At 35.7% G+C, this 14,876-nt stretch overlaps 1 protein-coding gene across 1 annotated transcript in view; it reads right to left on the reverse strand.

Moving 5' to 3' along the window:
- LOC150080609 (uncharacterized) overlaps window positions 1–14,876 on the reverse strand; it is a 186,668-nt gene that overhangs the window by 59,026 nt on the left and 112,766 nt on the right. The window contains exon 9 of the mRNA XM_090380753.1: window positions 14,619–14,691. Within this exon, the coding sequence (XP_090236879.1) occupies window positions 14,619–14,691 (73 nt within the window). The remainder of the gene's footprint in view (window positions 1–14,618; window positions 14,692–14,876) is intronic.

Raw genomic sequence — 14,876 nt, forward strand, 5'->3', positions numbered from 1 at the left:
TTATATTTTATTATTTTACTGCTTTTATTGTACAATCAGTGAATTTTATTTTATCATTTTAATTTTATCCGATCTTATAATATTATTTCTATTTGAATAAAGTTTCAGTTATATGGTTCGTGTATTACATTCCAGTTGTTAGGAACCACACAGTTGGTACGTTACACTGGAGTTATTGCCACCCATATGCAGTACTTTGCCAATGTTAAAATTCAGTTGCTGCTTTTCAGCCAAATTTTTTTAGATCTTGTCTTCTTCACACAGGATCAGGATCTTTCTAGATCCTGACTTCTTCCACTTAACCATTCCTTTATCCATAGCAAAAACTTGCCCTTAATGCCACATTGCTTCAGTTTGTACAGTAGTTGTTTATGTGCAATAGTGTCAAAATCCTTCCTGAAATCCAAGTAAATGATGTCAAAATTAATTTTTGCATCCAGTGCCTTGGTCACTGTTTCATAGTAACCTATCAGATTGGTTAGACAAGACTGCTCCTTGAGAAATCCATGCTCTGATTGCAGTACAATTGTATGCCTGTCCACATGGTCCTACATTACTTCTTTAAACAGTGATTACATTATTTTCCCTGGAACCGATGTTAACCTGACAGGCTTGTAATTACTCATGTCATCTTTTGATCTCCCTTTATGAAATAGGGTGATATTCGCATATCTCCAGTCCATAGGAACCCCCCAAATCCAAGGATGGTCTCATCCTTGGATTTGGGGGTTCCTATGGACTGGAGATAATTATGGCTGGGGGTTTTCTTACCTTCTTTGCTGCCTCCCTTAATATAATTTGATAAATTTCATCTGCCCAGGTGCCTTTTTTATGTCCATCCCCCGGCGGCTCACATCTGGTGAGTATGGACTTGGCACACCCAGGGTCCTGAGCTGGATATCATCATTCTTCTCTTTCTTGGTGATTCCTTTCTACTTCTGACTCTTGTTCTCTCTCTCTCTCTCTCTCTCTCTCTCAGGGTAATTCAGTATTTTTTTTGGCTGGTGTAACATAAGCCTCAGGTTTCCTTGTACCATATGGCTAATAATAATAATAACAACTAGGGGGCTTTGTTCCCTGCTTGCTTTGCTCACCCACCCCTGTGCATGCTTTTCTACATAAAATGTAGAGGTATATGGAGTAAGTCAAATCTTTTCTATGCAAAAGACACACCTGTCAAAATGCACTGGTTGATACCTAATCAGGAAATGACCTATGTAATTATTTACCTGTACATTCATAGTGCGTGGAATTCTGAAGGTCGAATAAATGTTACGGTAAAACTCCAGAATGGTGTACACCCTCCAACATGGTGGCAAGCAAAACAGTGGGAAAGCAGCGATTGAAAAGTTGTGACTCCCATATTTTGACAAACGGACAGGAACAAAGCTTATTGGCAGATGCCACTGCTTTCACCGCCCACTGTTCTCCTAGGTTGATATGACTAGGGTATTTTTCCCTGAACTCGTTTTCCCATTTCAAATCAAGAACTTGTTTTTCCATTTTAAAACAGCAGGATGGAGGGATAAACACCCTACCTAAGCTAAGCCCCCCCCAACGCCACAAAACAATCAGAAAAGGGAATTGCCTTCACCTGTCAATTATCGCCATCTTCCTTGCTTTCGTCAAAGTATCTGCTGGTGTATACTACACTGGACTTCAACCAATATCACTATGTAATTATTTACCTGCATTTACATAGGTCACTTAGGAAATGGCCATTTGCTTCTGGTTCTATGAGAAATATTGTTGCATCCGAAAGAGCAGGACTAAAATATTTAACTGAAATATTTACAAACTATACAAATATTTAAAATATTTACAAACTATACAAATATTTAAAATATTTACAAACTATACAAATATTTAAAATATTTACAAACTATACAAATATTTACAAACTATACAAATATTTACAAACTATACAAATATTTAAAATATTTACAAAATACTAAACCACAGTATTTAAAAATATACAATATTCATTAATATACAAAAAAATGTTACAATGGAACATCAAATGTTAGACAGAGAATCACATGCACAAGGTTGGTGAACGTTATGGAGGCAGTTGTCAATAATTAATTGCATTTGTAGTGACATAATTGCCTTGTCCTCTTCTCCCATTGGCTTGAATAAATATCACTAGGAGGAAAACTTTTTTTAATGTATAGATAGATAATAATTTCTCCTCCACTTTCCTTTCAGTTATCACAAAGTCATTTAACTTGTCTTTAGAGTTTGATAAATTTCTGCCATCCTGTTCGTTAAAGAATTCCTCATGAATGTAGATACAAAATATCTATTCAATTTATCGGCAATCTGAGCAGGGTCAACAATAGTTAACCCATAGACATCAAGTGGCCCAATGTGATTTAACCCCTTCCTTCTACTGTTAATATAAGCATAGAAGTCTTTGATGTTTTTCTTTGCCAGAGACTTCTTGTAATTTGCCTTAGCTTGCTTAATCTCCCTTGTGACTTGGCTAATTTATTAATCAACACTAATTTATATCTACCATAGGCTTCTGTATCACCTGATAATTTATATGCATTCATGTATTTTTCTACTCTGCCACATGTGTCAATAGTTCATCTGACATCCATTTAGGTCTAAGTCTTGAATACTATTTCTTCATTGGTATGAGAAGCCTAGTAGCTTCTTTGATTACTTCCCAGAATACTTCTTATTTAGAATTTACTGTTGGCAGTGCTTTTTTTGTAAAAAAATAGGTGCTGGTACTCATTCTTTGCTATCAGGAAATATTGAAAATTAAAAGGATATGAAAAGTACAGTACTCTAAAAAAAGCATTTTCTGATATTGTTGCTTTAGTAGTAATGTTTTTGGAATAATAGCAACAAATTAAGTATATTAACACACAGTTTATTAAGCATAAATTTATTATTCAAGTATATAAAAAAATAAGTAAAATGTGAATAAAATAAGTAAAAAATAATAACATAAGTAAAAATAATTTTATAATAAAGTTTTTGTAGAATATTCCAAATTTTTATTAAGTTCTCATCCGACACCCTATGCCAGGGGTCGGCAAACTTTTTTGAGTGAAGACCCATTTTTGATCTAATTAATAAAAAAAAAAAAAAAAAAGAGAGAGAGAGAATCCGAATAGCCACACCTCAGTTTGAGCTGAGGTGCGGCTATTCGGATTCTCTCTCTTTTTTTTTTTTGAGCTGAGGTGCGGGGAGCAAGAGTTTTTTAAGAAGTGGAATTGAGTGGGAAGGTGTTTATTAAAAATATATATTTTTTTTGAAATATTATTTATTAATACTGAAAAAATGTAACAAACATCCAATTAGGTACAAATTAATGTGACTTTTGCTGATGAACTTCTTGAGCAAGTGTCTCTCAACATCATGTGAGTATGTCGTAATTAAACATGCTGAGCTTTAAACATGCTCGCATTGTTCAGACGACGGTTTCTTGATTTATTTTTAATGTAGTTCATGTTCAAAAATATTTGCTCGCAGAAATAAGTCGAACCAAAAACTGAGAGAAGTCCAAATGCAAATATTTTCAAATTTATATATGGGTCCGGTAAGCTACTCCACACATCGAGCACAATTTGGTCTGCATTTCAAAGTCATCTATCACCGCCCAGTTGTGTAGAATTGCAAGGGCAGCCTTTTGCCTCTCCAAATCCTCAATTTCTGTTTTAAGGCATTTTAATCTTGTACTCCACATGTCCTTGATATTTAAGTCCTCTTAACTCCATGTCAAATCGTGCTTCATGTGAGATGTAAAGTGAAAGAGCCGCAGGTTGCCAATCCCTATCCTATGCCCACTTCTTTTCTTCCTCTTTTTGTTTGGTTGCTGAATGACGTTTCCGAAGCAGCCACGAATCATTATATTTTGTTGGATCGAAGCGGGTCAGCGGTGGGCCTACAATTTTAAGAAACAGTAGTGAAGAAACTGTTTTTGCCATCAACAAAGCGCTGGTTGGGCTAGTGATCAGATTCATTTGTGAAAAGGCACCTCCGTAGCCAGGTGGGAAGGAGCAGCAGTGCGTAGCACATGCTTCTTGATTAGACCGGGGTTCGAGCCCATCACCACTAAATACAGAGGATGCGGAAAGGTCAGGGAATGACCACCGCATATTCCTGGAGCAATATGGCCTTAGTTGCTAATGCTCCTAAAAACCAAATAACAACAACAACAACAACATTTGTGAAAATCCTTGTTCACATTCACTCGATGAAACTGATATCGTATTCAGAGCATTAATCAAATGCTTCAATTCTTCTGAAACCTTCTTATCAATTGGGTATCCACAAATTGCATTTAATTTAACTGTAACCTAATTGACAATTTTCTAACTTCACTTTCACCAAATGTCAAAAATTCATGTTTAGAAGGTTTAATACCTTCATTGTCATCGTTTTCCTTCTCTCATCATTGGTATTGTCACTAGTTCTTAAATTTGAATTTTTTCTTTTTTTTTTGAAACTGTTCAAAATGTCAGTGTCATTCGGATATTCAAGTACTGTGACCCAGTAAAACAGAGATAGGGAAAATTTATGGAAAAATGTGGATAACGCACTTTTGTGAAACAATAGATGAGTATTTGTCGAGGTAAAAGAAAATCACTTTTCTAATTCTTGAATGGGGCGCTTACGGTTGATTCACAGAGGTGTCCAACCTACGGCCCACAAGGAAAGTGAAATAAAACAGGATTTTAAATTTTGATAATTATCAAAAAAATTTTCTCATTAAATGTTTTGTTCAGTGAATGTAATTGTGTATCGTACTTAATAAAAGTTTCGGATATTTTTAATTTTACTTTTACATGCGACAATATATGGAAAATATAACACACTAAAGAAAAATAACTGAATTTTTGTGAATATGGCCACTGTACGGGAAAGGTTGGACACCACTGCAGTAGAAGGTGGACCAGAGCCCATTGGGAATACCACTTGATCTGCTCACTCTTGACTAGCGCGACTCCTCTGTATGTGGTCGGATAGGTTTTAGCAGGTACCACTAAGTTGTAGAATGGTAATCCCTTTAGCTCTGTTAATTTGCGCAGCAGAACTAATTGCCTAAATTGCCTGAAGGCCAGAAAGGCGAACAGGGCATACCGAGTTAATTCTCTCCTAATCTGTTTGCTATATGAAAATTTTCTTCACCCAACATGTTTATGTAACTTCCAAGGGGAATACTGTATTTATGTAACTTCCAAGGGGAATTCAAAATAATTCGCTATAAAAGGACTTCGTTAAACACAGGCTTGACTGAGTAATTTAGAATTATAAAAATGGTTATACAGTTTTATTTAGAAAATATCTTAAAAATAGACAGTAAAAAATGCAAATTTAATTAAATTATTTTAAGCTTATTTGAATAGTAGGCAAACATGTGAAAAACGTTTACAGAATATTACAAATTTCAAAGTGCACTGCATCCAAATGTCACATGTCACTGTTAATAAAGGTGCCAGTATGATCATATCATATGCCGTATCATCCCAAAAACAGTACTGGCTGTTGGTAACAGCATGAGTTGGTCCCAATGCACACAATTTAACAACTTGTTTCTTAATGCAAAAAGAATCACTGCTAACCAGACCAAGAGTACTGCAACCTCTTTTAGCTTCTGTAACATGCTGCTGTAGAAAACAGTCATCCAAGAAATCCACAAAAGTATTGCTAGTGTGTGTGTGTGTCCAACCCACAAATTCCAGTCAACATATAGAAAGTTAAAATCCCACATTAGCATTAGTAGAGGCATATGATATAAGAAGGCAAGCTTATACAGCATCAGCCAAAGAAAAAAAACAAAAACGATTCCCATTTCACCCACCCATTCACTCTAAAAGTTTGTCCAGTTCTTCCTTGAATTTATTTCAGCTATCAAGTTCCACGACAGATGGAAGTTTGTTCCAGCAATCAACTACCTGCTACCTAAAGGCAAATTTCTGCACATCTATTCTACGACAGACTTTCCTCAATTTGAATTTATGCCCCCTCGGGTTTGTAATCTGAGCAAGAGGTCCTTGAGGCTGTCGCAGACATTCTCTCAGATATACCAGACAAGTGGTGCTTGCTACCTAGTCTAAAATGCTGATGAACAGATATTCGGGTGACACTCAAGTCAAGTGGACCCAATTTTGGTGAAGTCCGGATGGTCTGTGACAGCCAAATCCTCTGCTTGTACCTTCACGATGGTCGGACTGTTAGTAGTCCTGGGTATAACCCCTATGTGCAAGCACACTGTGGATGACCACCCAGGTGTGAACCAACGTAAGCAGGGGTCAAGGTGTAGAGCCCACACCACACAGAGGAATGCCACCCTTATGTGTTACCAGGCAATACTAGGTGGTAGATGACTCTCATCAACCAGTGCAATACCACCACTTTGCTTATTGGAGGCTTTAAGTGGTGGAACCCATGTTTAGTCTCCAGAGCTAAGTTCCGGTCAACTCTTCCCCATCTCTTCCATCATGCAGTATGATTGATGTCTTTTGAGGTTATGATGAATACCATGACGAGATCCAAATTTCCTTACATTTCGAGGGTACAGCATAAAATAGTGTTCGCAGGCCAGCCACTAGTTAGTACACCTGACTGAACCTATTGGTAACTCTCTAGTGTATAATCTTGCTACCTCTACTCTGCCAGATAGTGAATGGAGGGAGTCTGAGTAGTGTGTATGTGGGGAGTATTGTCGAGGCCACGTTATGTCAAGGATCTTGGTATATTCTTACCATGTGATAATAGAGAACTATTAAGTGCTCAATAATTCCTTTATTCTATTATATTATGAAACAACAGGGATTACCTTTATTTTAGATATAGGAAGCTTCTTTTCCAACCAACTCTCCTAGTCTAATGCGCTAATAATTCTTTGGGAAGGCGATATCAATTTTATAAAACATGTGGGACATCTCCCCCACTGTCAGAACCGTAGTGAACACTACGGTTCTGACAGTGGGGAAGATGTTTGTGTACAAACGTAGTGTTCAGACGTCTTGGTCACAATTGAGACCGTGGATCTGAACGCTATGAATGGTTTCCTTGCTGCCAGAGGTATGGTGTTTAAAGACAGAAGTCTTGAGAGCTCAATGTTGAGACCGAGGTATCTAAACACTACGGTTCTGACAGTGGGAAAGATGTCCCACATATTTTGTAAAATTGATACCACCTTCCCAAAGAATTATTAGTGCGTTGTACTAGGAGAGTTGGTTGGAAAAGAAGCTTCCTATATCTAAAATAAAGGTAATCCCTGTTGTTTCATAATTCTTACCATGTGTATGCCATATCCAAAAATTTCATTACTTCATACAGCACATAACCGCCCCCCCACACACACTTTTTCTTACTATTGAATACACCATGAATTATCAAACTAATAGAGCAAACTTATCTGCGAAAAGATCTAAACCTCCCAAACACTTCCTAGTTCATTTTACAAATATATGTGGTCTCAGTTCTAATCTCAATGATGTCCATTTGCCCCAGAGGCTCACATCAGGTGAGTATGGGTTTGGCACACCTATGGTCCTGAGCTGGATATCATTATTCTTCTCTTAATTGGTGATTCCCTTCTATTTCTGACTCTCTTTCTTTCTTTCTTTCTTTCTCTCTCTCTCTCTCTCTCTCTCTCTGTCTGTCTGTCTGTCTGGGGTAACTCAGAAATTTTTTTTTTGGCTAGTGCGGCAGAAGCTTCAGGCTTCTTTGCACCATATGGCTAATTACAATAATAACAATAATAAATTTCCACTTACAGTCTGCCAAACCCCATGTACTTTTTCTGACAGAATCTCAGTTATCGGTTGATTCAACCACTGCTCATCTCAGCTGCCCAAATTATTTGCTGTATGATTCCTTTCGCCTCAAAGGTGATACTTGTGCATATGTCCATTCCAATATTCCCTGTCAGAGACTTGGTAATTTAGAATCTCCTCTTTTTGATCTTCTCTGACTTAAAATCGCTCTACCTCATTCTGGAAAATTCATCTGTTGTCTCTGCCGTTCCCAACTCCACTAATCACTTGGAACTCTTTGACTTCCTCTCTTTGCAACTTGACTTTTTCCAGTCCAACTTTCCTAACAGTGAGATAATTTCCCTTGGTGATTTTAACATTCACAACTCCAGCTAGCTTCTGTTTTCTAGTCACAAAGACCCAGCTGGTCAAGTTGCTGAGGCTTTTGTAATTACTAATGACTTCGCACAGATTGTTCATTTACCTACCAGAATACCGGACAATCCTAATCATATAGCCAACATGATTGATCTTTTTCTCAAAAACAACCCTTCTAAGTTAACGGTTGAAGTGAGTTGTCCTTTAAGCACCTCAGATCACAACTTGGTGATAGTCTTTTCTCCAATAGAGCCTTTATCTCATGGCTATTCCCAACCTCGTGTTGTTTGGCATTACACGAATGTAAAATGGGATGACCTGCAAGATTTCTTTTCTTCTTTCCTTGGTCGGATTAGTGTTTCAAAACTTCTGATGTCAACGATTGCTCAGATCGTCTCAGAAGGATGTTGCATATCATAGTTGGCTTGCTTCCAATTCTTCAGTTTCATTTTCTGCCAACACCAAAGCTCACAACAATTGTAAAGCAGTTATTAATCAGTCCAAAATAGATTTTGAATAGGCTAAGATAGAAAACTTGCATCTTGTCCTAATGGTAGCCGGGCATTCTGGTCTCTCGCCAAAGCTATTTGCCGCATCTTTTGCCCATCGCTGCTCCCACCTCTGTCAAAACCAGATGGTTCTATTGTCACTTCAGCCAAGGATAAAGCTGACCTGATACATCCCATTTTATTTCTGACTCATGTATTAATGATCTTGGAAAAACACCTCCTACCATTCCCAACACAATCCATTCAATGCCTCCTGTAGTCTTCCATCAAAAGGATGTCTGAAAGATTTTGACAAATCTCGATGCTAAGAAAGCTCCAGGTCCTGATGATATTTCTCCACTTGTTCTCAAAATCTGTGCTCCTGAACTTACTCCTGCTCTTTGCTACCTTTTTTCACTTTCCTATTCCAAAGGTGTTTTTCCCTGTGCTTGAAAATTTTGCTCATATCCAGCCAGTTTCTAAAAAGGGTGACAAATCACTCCCATCCAATTATTGTCCCATTACAATTACTTCTACTCTTTCTAAAGTAATGGAGAAATCAATTAAATGCCAACTCTTAAACTACCTAGAAACCTTCTGTCTGATCAACGGTCGCTAGTATGGATTCCATTAGTGTCGATCCGCTGGTGATATTATGGCTTATGTTATGCATTTATGGACAAATTCAATGTAAAAGTTCGGTGAAATGCTAGCAGTTGCTCTTGACAACTCAAAGGCTTTCGATTGCGTTTGGCATAAAGGTCTTCTAAACAAGCTTCTATCTTATGGTTTGCTAACTGTTTTTTGTAATTGGTTATCCAGTTTTCTCTCTTACTGCTCACTGAGGGTGATCGTAGATGGCTCTGTTTTCTAACTTCTCCACTAATGCTGGTGTCACCCAAGGTTCAGTTCTTTCTCCCACTCTTTTTTTTCTCTTGTATATTAATGGCCTTCTTCAATTGACCAGAAATCCTTAGTTTTGCTGATGATAGCACATTGCATTCCACTTTCCAGTTTGAGAAACCCTGCTCTGCTCAATCAGCTTCAACTTCTCAAATATCAGCTATCAATTCCTTAAATGCTGATCTCCAGGTAATTTTCCAGTGGGCCAAAGACAACTTAGTTGATTTCAATCCTTCTAAAACTCAATCCTGTCTTATATATTGCAAAAAAGGATTGTTCTGCTCCTATGCTTATCTTTGGTGACACTCCGATTTCTAGGCAAGATGATATATCTCTTTTTTGGATTATCCTGACTCGTAATCTCTCTTGGCCCAAGCACATTACAAATATTGCTTCCTCTGCATCTAAAAAACTTGGTTTTCTCTTTCGCTCTCGGCATTACTTTTCTTCCAAACAGCTGTTCACTCTGTACAAATCTTAAATCTGCCCTACCAGGGAATATTGTTCCAAAATCTGGGGTGGTGCTCCCTAAACCTCTCTCAGGCTTCTAGATTCCATTCAGAAAAGGGCAATTAATTAATAACTCATCTCTAGCAAAGCCTCTCCACTCTCTATCTCATAGACATTCTGTTTCTGCTGCATGCCTTTTCCACAGATACTTCCATGGGCACTGTTCTTCCAAATTGGCTTCTATAATTCCGCTCTCTCTTTCAAAACAGTCCAAACACGTGCCGCCACCAGCCAACATCCATTTACTCTCCAACTTCAAACTCACACAACAAACTTTTCATCTTCCTCGTTTATTCATTCAACTGCAATTTTCTGGAACAACGTTCATTCATACATATTTCCTGAAAATTAATCTACAGAAGTTCAAGTCTAATGTTAACAAATATCTTCTTGTCTTCCCAACCTCCAGCCCATGCACGGTACTAAGTACTATAGGTTCTAATACCTCTCGTGTTTGGGGTTTTCATAAAAAAAAAAAAAAGGGAAGATTCCTATCAGCATTGAGCCTGCTCAAACCATTCAAGGCCTTACACACCTCAATCAGATCACTTTGCAGATGCCTAGTCTCCAGACACTGCAATTTGCAGAACTGAAGCCTTTTTTGGTAAGAGGACCTTTTCATTCCCCTCACCAATCTTGTTGCAATCAGAGGTGTATTGCTAAAAAAAATAGTACCGGGCTCATCGATTAACTACAAATAGTTACACCTTTTTCATTTGCAAAAATAAATAATAAGTCAAAGATCAGAATATTTGTTCAGTATTTATTTATAACTATTAAATAAAAATATCAAAAGTAAAAAACAAAAGACAAAAAATTTAAAAAATCAGAAAAGAAAAAAACAAAAAACCCCTCCAAAATAATATAAAAAATACTGTTCAGAAGAATAACGGAAATTGTGTGACTGCTCTTTTTGTTTGTTGGTCAACAGCAGAATGATGAGACCACAACCAAGTTCGGACATAAAAATTTGGATTCCATAATTGTAATGGTGGACCATGTAGTTTAATAAACAACAAACATTTAGAAAAAAGTACTGGAATGTTGTTCCGGTGCATTCTGGCCGAAATACTACACTGGTTGCAATTCTGTGTATTCGTTCTAACAATTCTACATGCTTCCTTAAATTAGGCCTCCAGACCTGTACGCAGTAGTCAAGATGTGGCCTGACCATTGCCTTATACAAAGGGATAATCACCTCCTTTTCCCTACTAGTAAAATTCCTTGTATATCACTGACAAGACCCCATGAGCTACTCTTGCAGCCTGTCTGCATTGCTCAGAAAACTACATATATCTGACTGCACAACTGCCCACAGGTCTTTTTCATTCTCTACCATCCTGAGTGTAGTACCACGTAGTTGGTATGTTTGTCTGGGGTTACTGCTAGTCATATGCAGAACTTTGCATTTGTTAATGTTAAACTTCAGTTGCCACTTCTCAGTCCAACTGCCCAACTTTTCTAGATCTGGTTGCAGTAGCATACTGTTATTACTGTCATTAGCAACCCTGCCAACCTTTGTATCATTTGCAAACTTGGACTTTAAGCCTGATATACCTTCATCAGTATCACTGATAAATATATATAAATATTGATAAATATCACTGACATTCTATTCAAGTGTATCCTATCCCTGTAAAAATAGTCTCTCCTGTTAACAACCCTAGATCGCGCTGAGAAAAATTCTAGCCAATGAGCCTTGCACGTTCTCTCTAGGGACAAGGAATATCTGGAATATGCTACATAATGATCCACAAATAAAGTTATCTTCTTTTCCTGTCTGTTGTCATATCATCTATTAAGTGTAAAAATCTAAAATAAAGAATGTTATTCACATAGACTTGTTTTTGAATGGCAAGGTTCTGACAATCTTAAAAAAATTGAGTTTTATTGATTTACCTATAATGAGTTATTTATCTTAGTGCCAACTAGTCCATTGAAATGTTTCTTATTCTGTTAGCCTCCATGAAAAGTCTCTCTTTGAATACAAAGGGCTTATCAGGAGGCAAATTAAAGCATTAATATTTATATACAGGCGACCCCTGCTTAACGCTGATAATTCGTTCCGTAAAAACAGAGCGCTAAGTGAATCCGTGCTAAGCGAGCACCGCATTCCCATAAGGTAACATATGTATTTGTGAGTTGTGGTTGGTGCCATAGGATATTTCCTAATCAATAATAAATGGCAGTGAAAAGATGCACAAATGTTGGTCAAAATATTTAATATTCAAATATTTGTACATATAAAATATTCTGCATTACATACGTATATAATTATGTGGTAATTACTAACATATCAAAATTAAACTTAAAATTCCAATTAAAATCATGAATTTAATTGATAAATTTAATCATGAAAAATGTGTCGATTTTGGGTTGAACTTTGGCCCTCTTCCAAATAAACTAAAAAGGGTATTAATTTTAAATCCCCCGCAGCGTTACCACCAACAATAATGTCAACTGATCCTTCGCCTCTTTGAAACCTGGCATGTTTTTTTCTTCTTTCAATATGAAACTTCTTTTAGGCATTTGTTTCCACAAAAGTCCTGCTTCATCTGTTAAAAACTTGTTGACAAGTATAACACACAATACCATTCTTCAATAATTTTAACAAGTTCTTTTTTGAAAGTTTCAGCTCCTTGATCTGCACTTGCGGCTTCTCCCTGGATTTTAAATCTATTCAACCAGCTCTTACTAGTTTTAAATGGTTCCACATTTTTTTTTTTTTTTTTAGGTGAGTTTTCTTCAGATCATTATATTGGCTAATATCTCTCTCTCTCTCTCTCTTTTTATAATATTTAACTTAACTGAATTCTGCATTGGATATTATCTTCAATAAAATTAGTTAAAGTCTTTCCATTTCAATCCTAATAGTCGGCCGGGCCCTAGTTGCTTGCTGTGGAACAGCTATCTTTCCCGCTGCTAAAATTAATTCTTTATTTTGTTTTATAATTGTTCTTGCAGTTAAACTTGCAAGTCCTAAATTATGGCACACATCCGCTTGTCGTTGACCGGAATCGATTCGCTTCAAAATGTCTAATTTAATTTTCAAATTCAGTCTTTTTCTTACATTTATAGTCTTCGTACTGCGCCCAGACGTTGTTGCTTTTTCATTCCTATCGGTCATTATTAGCTCTTCGAAAATGTAACTGCGTTGGTTGAATTAATTATAATATAATGTTCAAGTAAACTTTCCGTTACGCACAATGTCTAATACTGTACTGAGTAATGACTAGACTTCGAATAAATGCATATAACGCAAATATTACAAGCAATATACTTGATCATTTTTTAAAATGTTGAACTTGTAACTACGTAACAAGTGACTGTACTGCAATTAAATTAGCGTGCGAGAAAATTTCACTGAGCGTGAGAAAATTTCTCAAGTCGGCGTGGGAAATGTTTTAATGCTGTTTTACTATTCATTTTCAAGCTATTGACTCCATCAAATGAAACGATTTTGTTAAATATGCCAAAAATGCAATCTGTAAATGAGCGCTATAGTGATCTGTGACAGCGTTATAGCCACATACGGGTTATAATATATAAACAGCGTTGTAGCGAATCAGCGTAAAGCGAACCGCGTTATAACGGGGGCCTGCTGTATTATACAGACAGATTTTGAAACTGTGAAGCCAATTACTTGATGCTTTGAACTCTTTGTTCAATTCAGTGCCACCAATTTCAATATTGTATTAAAATTTCTTTCTATTTTAGTGGACTATTTTAATTTCACTTGGATGTAATTTTAATTTCAATATTCTTTTCATTTTTGTCTAACTTCAATATAACTTACATCAAGCAACTGGTTTCATGTCCCTTTTAGTCCTATTTTTCTTTTGCTGTTAGTAGTTTTTATTTCCTTACTGATACATAAAATATTTTCACTTTCAGATAAAATCTAGGCCTTATTGTGTTTAAAGATGAAGCTGACTCTTCTAACTGTTCTAACATTTCTGTTTCATATTTAAGCCCATATAATAGTGTTGTTAATTTAAATAATATAATTAAATTAATAATATTAAATTAACAATATCAAATCAATTATATTAATTTAAAGATTAATAGAATTGTTGAAATTTTCCAAATTAATATTAGTATTAATTTCTAATTTATTCAAAAAAGTACTTTCTATTTAATATTTTTAACAAATTAAAAAAACAACATAATTTTGTTTTCTAAGTTTGATAACTTAGAAAAATACGAATGTATTAAAAACCATACTTATCTCTTAAAAAATACTGTGCTTTCATATCAAAAGCCATAATAACAGGTAATAACTAACAATGCCATGGTGACATGGAAAAGGAAGTTTAATATTAATGCAGTGTCTTGTATAATTGCTTGCATTACATAACCATCAATTTCTTTGGCATAGGGATTGTATCATTTGTTCCAAAAACACTTTATGTCACATTGCACTATACTTTTAAAATCTGAATGCAGTCAAAGGTGTCCATTCCTTTGAATACATTCAATGCCTAGAGAAAAGGAGAATAAGTATAAAATAGAACCTACACTAATTACATATATATGTTTAATGAGATATAACAAATTTCCAAATATATTAATATAATTTAATTAACACAATAATATTAACAGTTAGAATCCTTACCTGGAGTAATTTGTAATATAGGTGAATTAACTTTCTCTTTATTCGGATATGACTGGAAAGGTTTACTAGTATTCTGTAAAATTAAACATTTCATATTTAAAATTTAAAATTTTAAATTTTATTGTAAATTTAAAATATTTATTTCTTTATTTTGTTTTAACATTTTGTTGTAACAAAAAGTAGCATATTAAAAATTACACCTTTAAAATTTACAATAATTAAATGGTGTCCCCATTAAAAACGATTGTAATCACCTAA

The sequence above is a fragment of the Mastigoproctus giganteus genome, chromosome 9 (assembly GCF_048544385.1).
Source record: "Mastigoproctus giganteus isolate SK-2022 chromosome 9, ASM4854438v1, whole genome shotgun sequence".
Taxonomy (NCBI): domain Eukaryota; kingdom Metazoa; phylum Arthropoda; class Arachnida; order Uropygi; family Thelyphonidae; genus Mastigoproctus; species Mastigoproctus giganteus.